This window comes from Triticum urartu, chromosome 2 (genome assembly GCF_003073215.2).
Source record: "Triticum urartu cultivar G1812 chromosome 2, Tu2.1, whole genome shotgun sequence".
Lineage (NCBI taxonomy): Eukaryota > Viridiplantae > Streptophyta > Magnoliopsida > Poales > Poaceae > Triticum > Triticum urartu.
In genome coordinates this window covers 396486496-396499798 of record NC_053023.1, presented here as the reverse complement: position 1 = coordinate 396499798, position 13303 = coordinate 396486496, and the positions used below count along the sequence as shown (strand labels likewise).

The window sequence follows — 13303 nt, the reverse complement described above, 5'->3', positions numbered from 1 at the left end:
GACTTGAGCCACCTTTCATTGGTCTTCCCCTGTGCTGTCCAAGCACCTTTTATTTTTAGTAGCTTTTCCTATATTGATAAGCTTGGGATCCCTCCCAGAGAGGCATTGATGTAATCCGAGTTGTAAACCCTAGCTGTCACTGGAGTGATTGGCCTCTACTTTCCTGTTCTTGTAAGAACCCTAGCTAAATTCCTCCAAAATTGAAGTGAGACCCCTCTGAATTTCCTAATGTTCATGTTCGTCAGTGAGTAAGAGTCTGACAATTGGTATCTAGAGCCATCAGTCCTCGGCGACGGGTTAGATCGTGGCATGGGAAGTTCGGTTCGTTGGTGAAATCCTTCCCTTGTTCCGGTTCGGGAGGTGGTGAGCACTAGGCGGCGTAGGCGTCGGTAGACTATTCGAGTGAAGGAAAGGCACGGGCGTGGTTACCAAAGAACTCTTTGCCAGTAAAATCCCACACATCCTTCCTCTCCGGTGCACTACGGCGGCGGGCATTGGCGGTGGTGGTAGGATTTGGTAGTGCGGGTGTGGTTGCCACGGGTTGGTTGTAAAATTTAGCCCCCCCTCCCAGATCTGGGTATGTTGGGTGAAAGTACTCTGCTTTCCCTACACACCTCTCATCCGTGGCTTCACCATCGGATTCGGCAGACACAGATGCCCTGGAACTCAAGTCCTTGCATCTGGATGTCTGTCAACTCCAACAACACCGCATTGCTGATAGTGACATGCATGAGTTCATTGAATTCACCCACTCAATAAATCAGAATTTTGCAGATCTGCAGAGCAGTTTCTCCAAGATCCAATCAAGTTTTGATCGATTTTTTGCTGACCAACCCAATTTTGGCAAACGTTCAACAAATGAGATACTACTCGTCACACCTGAAGATTACACATAGCTAGGGAAATTGGGGTTTCTCCTAGACAAGGCAACATCAACTAAACCTTGCATAAAAACCTAGGAGTGGTTACTACGGTGGTACATGACCAAGCTGCTAAAGAGCAACCAACAGATATCCCACAGAAAAACCCTTACAGACATCCTCACTATGGACAGCTTGCTAACACAACTCAACAAGTTCAGAAACTAGAAAATCCAGTGTACTTGTTTGAAGAAGAAGCAGCTGAGCCAAACAACAAGAACTCTAGACAGGAAGCACTAGCCCTCATGAGCATAAAAGAGGCACTGTCTGTGTTAAACCAGCTAAGCTGAACATACCTGAATTTGTAAGCCAAACAATAAGAACTCTAGACACGAAGCACTAGCCCTCATGAGCATAAAAGAGGCATTGTCTGTGTTAAACCAGCTAAGCTCAACATATCTGAATTTGCGAGTGGAGACACTAAACGTTGGATACAAACGATTGAACAGTACTTTGACACTGCTAGGACACCCCTGGAGCAAAGTACTGAATTTGTTGTCTCATATATGAAAGGAACTGCAGTTCAATGGTGAAGAGGGACTGGTTTCAGTGCTCAAACTCTTCCTTGGCACAGATTTTGTAAATACCTAGGTGACAGATTTGCTGAAAGCTCTATTTGTGACAATGTCAAGAATTTTCATGCCTTGGTGCAATCTGGGACAGTGGGCCAATATATTAAGCAATTTGAGTGATCACTCAATTTAATGAGAAGAGACAATCCAAGCTTACCTGATGATTATTACACAAACAGTTTCATTGTTGGTTTATCTGACTACACTCAAGCTCACCAGTGGTGCAACAAGCCCAAAGATCTACAAGATGCTATGTGGACGGCAAGAAGACTGGAACAAGTGCTAATATGAAGAAGCCTCCTTTCACTCCTTTCTTTGTCAGGAGGCAAGTAAATTTTGACATGACAAAAGCTCATGCGGTTCAAACACCAACACTGCCCTCTAACCAGGCCCTCATACAACAAGCTAGGCAAAAGGCATATGTTTTAGGTGTAAAGAGCCTTGGGAACCAGCTCCGAGAAGTGTGGAAGCTTAGTCAGAGAAAGAGTAAATAGCATAAAACTACTACTTTACAGGCTAAGGTTCCAAAAAACTACCAAAAATTATTTTTTCTCTGATAACTATCAAGTCAAGGGTGGGCTATTTCAAAAAACTCTAATGGTCCAGTGCTTTAATGTTGATCGTTATTATGACAGTTGGGGCCCGCATGTAAGCAAACTGATTGCCGGGCCGTTTGTTTGACTGTTAACTGACATGTGGGAACCACATGTCAGTGTCTCTTTGTCATAATTTAAAAAAATTTCAAAAAAGCAATCAGGTCCCTGTAAAATTTGAAAAAAGCAATCAGGTCCCTGCATACTTAAATAAAAAGCAATCAGGTCCCTGCATACTTAAATAAAAAGCAATCAGGTCCCTCCCCTGCTCAAGCCCGAGAGGAGCTGCGCCGCCGCAGCCGTCGGCGTGCAGTAAGGGCCGCCGCGGAGCTCCTTTCGGCCGCTGCCTCCTCTGCCGGCAAGTTGCGCCTGGAGCCGCCGTGAAGTCCTAGCCGCGCGACCTCTCTCTCCCCTCCCTCTTCCTGGGCGCGGCGGCCCGAGCCCGAGCCCCTGGCCATGGCGCTCGGCCGCGGCAGCGCGTGCTCCTGAGCGCATCGACCTGAAACCTGGCAATGGAGCGCGGCAGCCCGTGCTCCTGGACGCGGCAGCCCTTGCTGCTTACTCCTGGGCGGGGCAACCCTGCTCCTGGGCGCGGCCCCATGGTGCAGCCCTTGCTCGCCTTGCTCCATGGCGCGGCTCGCGGCAGCCCTTGCTCCTGGGTGCGGCGCGTGGTGGAGGTCGCCGTCGGTGAGAGCTCGGGCAAGGAGGAGAGAAGAAAAAATAGGAGGAAGAAGAAACCTCTTACATGTGGGTCCTACAATAAATTAACGGTCAAACAAAACGGTCAACAAACGGATTGTTTAGGAGCTGGTCCGACCTGTCATAAACCGGTTTAAAATGTTAGCAACGAGGAATTTGGGTTTTTTGAAACAGCCGACCCCTGAGTTGGTAGTTATCAGCGAAAAAAAATATTTGGTAGTTTTTTGAAACCCTAACCTGTAAAGTAGTAATTTTATGCTATTTACTCGTCAGAGAAACCAGATGCAAGCTCTACAAGCTCAAGCAGAAGAACAACCTAGAATTGTCTACATGATTGAGAGTGAAGAGGACCTTGTTGAATTTTAAGCACTACAAGGAGAAGAGGAACTCAAAATCTGTATGCATGCTATGATGGGCATTGCACCCACTCCAAATACATTCACTATCAACATAAAAATAGGCTCTCAAATTGCTACTGCCATGATTGATAGTGGCAGCACATCCACTTTTCTGTCTCTAGACCTAGCTGACATAATCTCTTGTCCCACAGTAGCAACAAAAAAAATGAAGGTGCAAGTTGCTAATGGTGAAACCCTATGGACACAATTTATGTGCAAATCCTGCCCATACACAATTCAGGGCCACTCCTTTTCTGATGATTCAGAATTCTGCAACTTGAGAGCTATGCCATAATCCTTGGAACTGATTGGCTCAAGAAGTACAACCCTGAGGAAATGAACTTTATTTTACGACCATGAGAATCACTGATATTACTGGGAAACACATCACCTTTCAAGATGAAACAATGCCCTCCAGTATACGAATGACTGAAACTTTTAACTTCACAAGATTAGTGGACCAACCACGGTGGTGTACTGCTGCTGGTTTCTCCCGTGTCTGAGAAAAACAGTGACAAACCATGACAGTGCCCTCCTGAAATTGAATAAATTCCGAAGGAAATGAGGAATTGTTCAAGGAACCTTCAACTGCACCTCCTGCCAGGTTCCGTGATCGTGCAATTCCTTTACTGTGTGATGCAAAAATCATTAACCAAAGGGCATATATAATTCCTCGCCACCAGAAAGATGTCATGAAAGAACTAATCAAGCAGATGTTGTACAGACACATCATACAACACAGTTCTAGTCCTTACTCCTCACCAGCTATTCTTGTTAAGAAAAACGATGGGACACGGAGGCTCTGGAAAGATTTTAAGAGATTGAATGCCATGACAATTAAGAATAAGTACCCTGTTCCTGTCATTGAAGACCTCTTAGATGAATTATATGGGGTCAAATACTTTTCCTAGATAGACCTAAGGAGTGGATATCACCAAATCAGGATGAGACCTGAAGACATTCCTAAGACAACATTTTCAACTTACATGGGCCACTATGAATATCTTGTTATGCCCTTTGGGCTAACAAATGCAACAGCAACGTGATTCCTATATGTGTGATCTAACATCATAACTATGCGCTTTTCTATCAATTGCCCAACAGTAATTTGTTTACCCATTGTATGATATGTCTTCGAGAGAGAAGCCTCTAATGAAAACTATGGTTTCCGTGTCTACTTTTATCATATATTAAAAATAAACAATACCTTGCTGCAATTTTATACCTTTTATTTTACTTTTCTTTTTATCTATCTATTACTATCAGAATTAATCCTTGCAAGCAACGAGTTCAAGGGGATTGAAAACCCTCTTGCTCGCGTTGGGTGCAAGTATTTGCTTTTGTGTGTGTAGGTGTTGTTGAAGGGAATTTGCTTGGTTTTTCTGTTGGTTCGATAACCTGGTTCTCAATGAGGGAAATACTTATCTCTACTGTATTGCATCTCCCCTCTTCGAGAAAAATCCCAACGCAATTTAGAAGTACCAGCTACCTGAAGATGGCCAGGGGTCCCCTACCTCTCCAACCGCCCGCGTGCGTCACCTACCTTTTCGTCGTGGTCTTCCTTTGCCGTTGTGTGAGTGCAGTGCGTGGGTGGCCATCATGCCCGAGCGGGGCATTGGCGGACAAACATAGAAAATTCGGTGACTAGTGTTAGATTGCCGGCTCTCCTATTACTGTCTAGACGTCAGGATGTGTCCCTGGATGTATTGGATGTAGTAACATCTTACATTAGGGGACGGAGGGAGTACTTTGTGACAATATAGCTAAAAATCCATGTCCCAGTTAAGTCTCAACAACCGATTCAAGAACTCTGTAACAAGTACCGAGCTGTTCTACACAAATCCCAGCAAATTATTCACCATCTCACAAGAAAAATGCATCGCCACTATTGAGCATAACAACATACTGAACATGAATCGCAGTATACAGCTAAAATGTCATACATGTGTCTGGATTGGAGAAGCGTAGTAACATCTGGCGCAATTCCTTGGCCCTGCTTTCAGTCATTAAACGGAAGAACGTTATATTCACCGTCTTTAGTGCTGTTGACCAGCCGAATAACCGTTCCACCAGAGCTACTTCCCATTCGGTTCCTCTCAGCCCTCTGATTTCTACATCTTGGAGGTAATCCAGCACAAGCTCCTCAGATCTCCAGTTTAGTGGCTGATCACATATGCAACCTAGTGGACATGTTTGTACCTGAAATAGGAGTGTATCAGGTTAGTAGCGACTTATTATGCAAAAGGACAAAAAATCAGAAATGTTTTCAGACTGCCTGAGCTCTTCAAGATACGCCACCAACAAAACATACATCAAAACTTTCTGTAAATAAACACAAGAACATGAATGCCTAAATTGCCTTTACAGAAAATAAGCATCGAAGCTTTAGTAGAACACATAGTATGTCCCAACTCCTAGCTCTTAACTGTGTTATGGAGTGACTGGTTCATATCTTGCCTTAAACCCGAGATTGGGCCTGTCATGCAATAACTCACTTAAACATCCACAGCCACGCATTTCCAACAGTCTGCCATCTTTATCGTATCGCTCCAGCAGCGCTGGCGAAGCCCAACCCAGAGGTGACGGTATGAAACAGAGGTGTTATCACACCAACTAGCATAACAGAAGTGGCAGATCAGTAAGAACTACCACGTGGTGTTACAACCAACACAGAGGGCAGCATCCAAAAGGCAGTGCTGATTCCCATTGGCAGCAACTCATATGGTAAATATACCTTTGTGCCCTATAAGGTAAGATTGATTGACGGAGTCAAGAGATGGAGATCTTGGTTTAGCAGCGGCTGCCTGTCCTTTTCTTTCGTGAAAGGTATGATCTAGAGTGTGATTCTGATCCTGTGATTGGGTGCTTGGCGTAGAATGAGTGGAGCATACTAGGAATGCCGAATGCTCACTCAGTGAGGGAGCTCTGTTGGAGAAGAGTGGGACTAGAAAGAGGGAATACCCATGTCAGGCCATGTAAGGCCAATAGGCAATGCAACCTACAAGACCCTCAGTGCAACAACTGGGCCAGCTCAAGACGGTGACTTCAATATGTGCGAACTAGGAGAAAGTCCAACAGTGCACAAAACAACTTGTGCAGTTGTATGATTGTATTTGCATGGCAGTATAGAGCTTAAGGAACGAACCAGAAGAAGTGCTGGCCGGTGCTAATCCATGCATTGCATACATAAGGCAACCAAATCTGAGTTTTAATTCTCCTGCACCATGTCAGTTTGAAGACAAACCACAACCCCACGAGCTTCCCTTGGGCTGGACGTACACGGCATCACGGTTGGCAGGTGGCCAACCGGTGATGCGAGGTGGGTGTGGCGCTGTGATGTGTGTGGCGACGACGATGGTGGCGAGCAGAGACGGGACACGGCTTGTCCTTCTGATGTCGAAGGTCTGGTGCGCCAATGGGTGTGCCTATGATGGTTTCTGGCTTTGACAGAGAAGTCGGAGCTGCGGGCGACGGGGCCACTGCGGCAACGATGACTCCATGAGGGCGGTTTTCAGTGGACGGTGCTCTCCGGATGTTGCGCTAGACTAGGTCGATGCGAGGCTTGCAACTTTCTCCTGTGAAACTCGTCAGAAAAATCGAAGCTGCCATGTCATCGACGCTTCGGTCGACTGTTTGGCGTTTGTGGCCAGGTCGTCCGCGAGTGCCCCATGTGGGGTTTGTAATCTTGGTTTTCACCCGGTTTTCCTCTAATTAACCGGGCAACTCTCTTCTTCTTAATCAATGAAAAAGGCAAATCTTTTGCCTCGTTTCAAAAAAATAATAAAATACAAGCTTCAGTGGGAACGGGCTCAGCTCTCCATCTTCATGGCAGACCACAACAGGAAGACGGAAACGTTACGCTTCATTGATGTGGGGCCACCTTCGGCAGAAACCATGTCCTCCAGACCACCACCAGAGCAGCTCGAGGATGGCTGCTTGTCAAGGGGACCGTAGTTGTTATGTGCACAATAGAGATCGTTTAGAACCTTTTGAATTGTTACTTGGGAGTCAAGTACTCAAGTAAGCCCTCCCAGATAAGGGACACCACATCCACACGTACTCCCTCCGTCCGAAAAAGCTTGTCCCAAACTTGTTCCTCAAATGGATGTATCTAGCACTGACTTGGTGCTAGATACATCCATTTTTTCGGACAGAGGGAGTATCAATTATCAATCAAGAAATAAAGACACTTTTATCAATTGGCTGTATCCCACATTCGTGCTCCTACTCCCCTATCCCCTACGCCATGCCACTGGATCATCTTCATTTCAGCTGTCACCTTATCTGTCTCCATGGGAGTATCATTACTAAATTTGGGCACTATCAGATCAAGTTAAGGCATGCCATGAAATGCAAATGCATGCTTTTCTGACTTCCTTAGAAATCACGTATGAGATAAACAATTAAGGAAAGCTTTACCTCCAAACAGGTATGAGGATTTAATGTTAGGATCAGCCTTCTCACACCGGTACATATCCTGAGAACATGGAATAAGCTGGCTCCACAGGCATGTCCATGTGCTATTACACTAATGCTCAATAATGAAATGACTGGGAGCATTGTCATATCCTCCATCAAGTATTGCCTGTTACTTAGGTCCTGCAGATTTCTAAGATGTCACAAAAAAAAGGTTGTACATTGGAATATATAATAGTTGTAAAAGAAGTAGAACACATGGTCTTGTAAAGCACATGGGAAAAGGTTGTTATAAGCTAACAAGTTCACTTTGGATTTCTATTATACAAAACCTGGGCATTGTAAGCCCAGCTCTAAAAAAACAAAAACAAAACTCAATGCTGATTTTCTATATCAAGTCTAAACATTTTTGGCACGGTGGGAGGCATTCAAGGTGTAACCTTGATAGATGTCTTAACTGTTCATGACGCTATCCATTCTCTAGCTAGATTACATGATAAAGGGGTAGTGTTCAAGCTGGATTATGAGAAAGCTTTTGACACTGTCAATTTAGATTTCCTAGATGAGTTGCTCAAAATTAGGGGGTTTGGTTGCAAATGGTTAGGTTGGATCCATAAGTAGCCGTGTTAGTGTAAATTTTCTATTCACGGATGGTCGCGGACATGCGGATGCCGTCTGCTTGCATCCCTATCCATAAGATTACCCACAAAGGATGTGTTAAACTGAACTATGCCGATAGTGATATCTTTCTTACTGGTAAGAGTCTTAGGCAGGGGGGTTCCCTTTCCCCTCTGCTCTTTAATCTAGTTGTACTGAGGATGCTATCTAGAGCTGCTACTACTGGGCTGATCAGAGGGCTTTGCTAGTCTGTGTGTCCTGGGGGTGTGATTAGCCTCCAATATCCAGATGATACTATCATGTTTGTAGATATAGACCCTGTCTTAGCAACCAATTTGAAATGGGTTCTAATCTGTTTTGAACAGGTCTCAGGGATGAAAATTAACTATGACAAGAGTGAAATGATTCCCCTGAATATGGAACCTCATGAGATAGATAGTTTAGTTGGTATCTTTGGGTGCCCTGTTAGTGCTTCCCAATCAAGTGCCTAGGCGCCTTTGCATTTCGATAAGCTGTCAAGGGAAGACCTTCAACCCATTATTGACAAGATCCTTAAGAGGATAGCTGGCTGAAGACGGAAGCTTTTATCCTATAAAGGGAGAATTATTTTGATCAGAACTTGTTTAGCTAGCATCCCTGTGTACCTTCTCTCATTCTTAAAGTTCCCTAAATGGGCTTATTGATACGATCAATCCCAAATGGCTAACTGCCTATGGAATGACTTTGAAGGCCATAAGAAGATCCACTTAGCCCACTGGCAACTAGTATGTATGAAACAGGAATTTGGAGGTTTAGGTATACCTAACCTGCATAACCTTAACATCTGCCATTTAGGATCTTGGATTAAGAGGTATATGGCTGGTGAGGGAAAGATTTGGAGAAGCATAGTTGATACCTGGTTTCTTCCCCTAACATTATCTGTAGTGACTTTGTGGGAGCCTCTACTTTCTTGAAGGGGGTCATGTGGGCTGCAAAAGCAGTTAAGTCTGGTTCTAGGTGGGCAGTAGGTGATGGTAAGAATATTAGGTTCTGGGAAGATGCCTGGTTTGGGTCTTCTCCATTAACTGTTCAATACTGGGACCTTTACTGCATTTGTAGAGAGCAGTGCAATACCATACAGCAAGTGTGGGATGGTCATTCTATCAAGCTCTCATTTAGGAGGGTATTTAATGATAAGCTGATGAATCCGTGGTTTGAACTAGATTGTCAAAAGTTATTGTCTTTACAGATGACTGTGACTCTAATTTGGCAATATGAAAGATCTAGGCAGTATTCTTCTAGTAGTTCTTTGTATTCCACCACTAAGTATTGGACAGTGAAGAACAACGAAGATTCAGTGAGCTCTGACTCAGCAAGATACACAAGTGAAAATTTTGCACCAGCTATTCTGGAATGCCATCATCATCTAGATGATTATGTACCACCCCGAACACAAGTGAGAATTTTGCACCAGCTATTGTCAAATGCCACAATCACCCAAATGACATGTTCGTTTCCTTACAAAACCTATGTTTTCTTCCTTATCTATTGACTTTTTAGCATGTTACAAGTGACTGCATAACTCCAAATAAGAGAAGGATGAACTCACCCGCTGATAGTTCAGTGTAAGTCTCAAACTGTTGATGACCTTAAAGTGTCGCAAGAGCCTCATCAAATCGCGATTGTGTTCAATGCCACTTGGTCCATATACAACATAAAAGCTTGTGCCCAGCCATTGAAGACGTCTCATCCTGCCAAACTGAACAGAGACTGGATCATAAGCATCACCCCACTCAAGCGACGCCAGCCGAGGGGTTGAGATGGTGGCAACCGGTTGACTTGGATTAGGGGCATTAGCAAAGCTGTAGAAGACAGTTAACTCTTTGAGTGCCGGCGCCACAACAGTGAGGCGCTGCAGGCCACGCAATTTCCTGAGCTTTATTGTCATTAGAGACTCCGAATGTATGGTGAAATTGTCCAGGCCCCGGGCATCGCAGAGAGTGAGTTCTCGCAAGGCCGGGCACCGCGGAGAGGAGAGGGCGTCCCCGAGCTGGCACGGACCGTGTAGCCGGAAGTGAACAAGGCAGAGACTGGTGAGCCGGGTGAATACCCCTGTAGGCGGCGCCGCGAGGCCGAGAAACCCCAGGTGGAGCGAGAGCAAGGTGGCGTTCTTGAAGCAGGGCAGCTCAAAGGCCCCTCTTTCTCCGGCCTCGTCCCGCCCACCATTCTGCTGCACCTTGTTGTCGAAGAACAGATCGCCGGAGAGGCGGCGTGAAGCAATTGGGAGCCAGGCCGCCATGGATTCGGCAGGGGCGTCCTGGACGAAGACAACGAGGTGATGGAGGGTCGGCGCTTCATGGGCGGCGAGGGCGGGGGCTATAAGGTGGGGGGCGGTGTATCCGGGGAAGTAGACGTGCGGGAGAAGGGCCCAGAGGCGGCGCCAGCGGCGGGAGAGGAGACTGGTTCGGGCGGCGGTGGGGGAATCGCGGAGCGTGTGAAGGATGTGGAGAACCAAGTCATCGGGCAGCGCGCTGAGGAGGTCGTCGGTGCCGCCGCCGGCGGCGGCGGAGAGCCTGGTTCGCTTGGCGGCGGTTTTGCCGTCGCCGTGCTCCATGGAGGAGGGATCTGTCTCACATGTCTCGCTGTACTCTTGTGAGTTGGGAGTATGGACGGCTATCAGGATCTGCTAACTGGACAGTGCTTAGAACAGCAGATTCAGAAGAAAAAATGGAAAGTGGTGGACTCCCGTACATGATTATCAGGATCTGCTAGGGTTTATACTGATCGAAAGAGATCAATATTTTTGAAGATACAAAACATTGTTCAAAAAATCTGAGAAAAACTGGAGACACACATCCATGTTTGATTTACAAGCTCAAAAAGTACCAGCTCCTAATTCAACTACACTGAGAACCAAAAAAGATAAAATCAGATGTGAATGGTGTCAAATACTATTCACCCAAAGGTGTCACTATTCATAGTTGGATTTGTTTTTTCGAATCTCTAACTGAGATCGAGTTTCGAGCTAAGTTTTTTTTAGCTGTAGACATACCTTGCAGGTTGTTATAATTTTTTTTTAAGAATTTTTTGGATTGTTTAAATATGAAAGTTTGATGTTGATCTTACGATCTCATGTAAAAGGCTAATACTATAATAGTCTCACCCAGTTACTCCAAGATAAATGTCTCTTCTTATCGGGATCCCAGGTTATTATATTTTAACATTATGAAAAAAAAGCAAAACATAAGATTAAAAATAAAAAAGGCTATGAAACTCTTGTCGGAATTTAAACAGGGACACATGTAGACCATCTTTGGTTGTTGGATGTGCGATTGAGAGTTGCAGTCACCGTAACAGCTCGACGAAGCGATATGTTGTCGTTAGAAGCAGATCTGATGGCAGGAACGAGTCCGAGATGATGAGAACAATAAATTTGTTACGTTTCTTCAGTTAAACATAGCTAAGTGACCAATTCGCCAAACATCACCAGGAATGGGGCATGACAATGCCCCCTTCTTGAGCTCAGACTTCCCCACTCGGCTGATATCCTGGAAAAGCCTTATGAATGAAGTAGAATCTTCCCAAATGGCATGTTCTTCTAATAAGTTCTTCCATTTGATCAACCATTGCACTATAGAAATGTCGATGTTACCTTGAACTAAGCGGGTATGTTCTTCCATGACCAACATCTTGGACTCGGCGGCGATGTTATCCTCCCGGGGGCGTCATCGTGGAGCTTGGGTGTCATTGGCCATGGAGTGGCATCATCTTCAACTTCTCATGTGCTCATACTCGGCTTCCTCACTATTTTGTATTGTTTGGTCATTGCATTTTAACTATAAAACGAGGTGAAAGGTTGTTTCAAAATGTTACCCTAAACCCTAGGAATGAGCTTGCGTTGTAGTAAGGCTTCAAGTTCGATAAGAATTGTTCCATCAAGCTTGAGCAATGGTAAGGAACTACTGTAGGCCCCAAGTGCTACTTGAGCTAACAAACATGGAATGTATCATGTAATTTGCACCCTTGTGGTGGCAGTAACTTGTAAGAGACTGCTCCCACTTTAAAAAGAACTCTGAAAGGACCATAGTATTTGGTGTGCAACTTTAAGTATTTTGTAATACTCACAGAAGTATACATGTGATGGTCTGCAAGTGCACATGGCGATGCAGCAATTTCATAGTAAGCAAGGTTTGTTGATCCCGCAGGGAGCGAAAAGGAAGACATTACTATCCCCGCAACTGCATTGTCAGTTACGCAATTACGCTTACACCCAAACTAGAGTTTGAAAATATTTCAGTAAAGTCGGTTGCTAGGAAAGCGATAAAATGCGACAATTAAACTAGTACTAGAACAAACGAAAATTAAATATTAAACTAAACAGAGAAAATAAACAACAGAGAAATATATAATGTTTTAGATGAAAACGTTGGTATCTAGGTACATCCCCATTAGGCTTTGGCGCTGATCGGGGTTAAGCTTTTTGACTATTAGCGCATACGGCTAAGTCTATACCTTGCATTATGGGATATAACAATCGATTAATGGTGGACGGCCCCCTGCATGACATTGTCCGTCAAGCAGCGTTACATTAAGATAACTCAATCATCCTACTGCTCGTCTCATACTAGTGGCGGATAATGAAAAGACATTAATTTCACAATGACCGGACCGAAAGCAATAAGTTCTATCGACAACCATGATCCCTAGAATAATTATGTTTCCCTCAAGATATAAACGCATGTCTCCTAAAGATCTCTCGATTTGCACAACTATCTATTAAATTCATGTGTGATCTAGGGAGTTGAACGCCTCAAACTACACCGATGGATCGGACATCTTCAGTCACTAAATTACCGTAAGCATAAATAATAACATGAAAAGGACACACATAAATAGATAACGCATATCAAATAACTGCTTACTAGCCGACCGACACATAGCCAACAATTAATAAAATAACATGGAATTGAAGAACCGGTGGTTGAGGTTCATCGAATTGAAGCAACCACCTGGCTTGTGCGGATCTTTTATACGGTTGGCACTATATCGTATATGTCACCATATAAAGTCCAGATTTTTGCAAAAGTAACACACAAAAAAGCAACATA

General features: G+C 44.6%; 1 protein-coding gene across 1 annotated transcript; it reads right to left on the bottom strand.

Annotated features, from left to right (window-relative positions):
- Positions 1 to 4964: 4964 nt before the first annotated feature.
- Positions 4965 to 10960, bottom strand: LOC125537505. The gene is made up of 3 exons (XM_048700828.1): positions 9805 to 10960; positions 7602 to 7781; positions 4965 to 5381 (listed from the first exon to the last, which is right to left on the bottom strand). The coding sequence occupies exons 1-3, from the start codon at positions 10807 to 10809 to the stop codon at positions 5112 to 5114; spliced, it is 1455 nt and encodes a 484-aa protein (XP_048556785.1). The 5' UTR covers positions 10810 to 10960; the 3' UTR covers positions 4965 to 5111.
- Positions 10961 to 13303: the final 2343 nt, after the last annotated feature.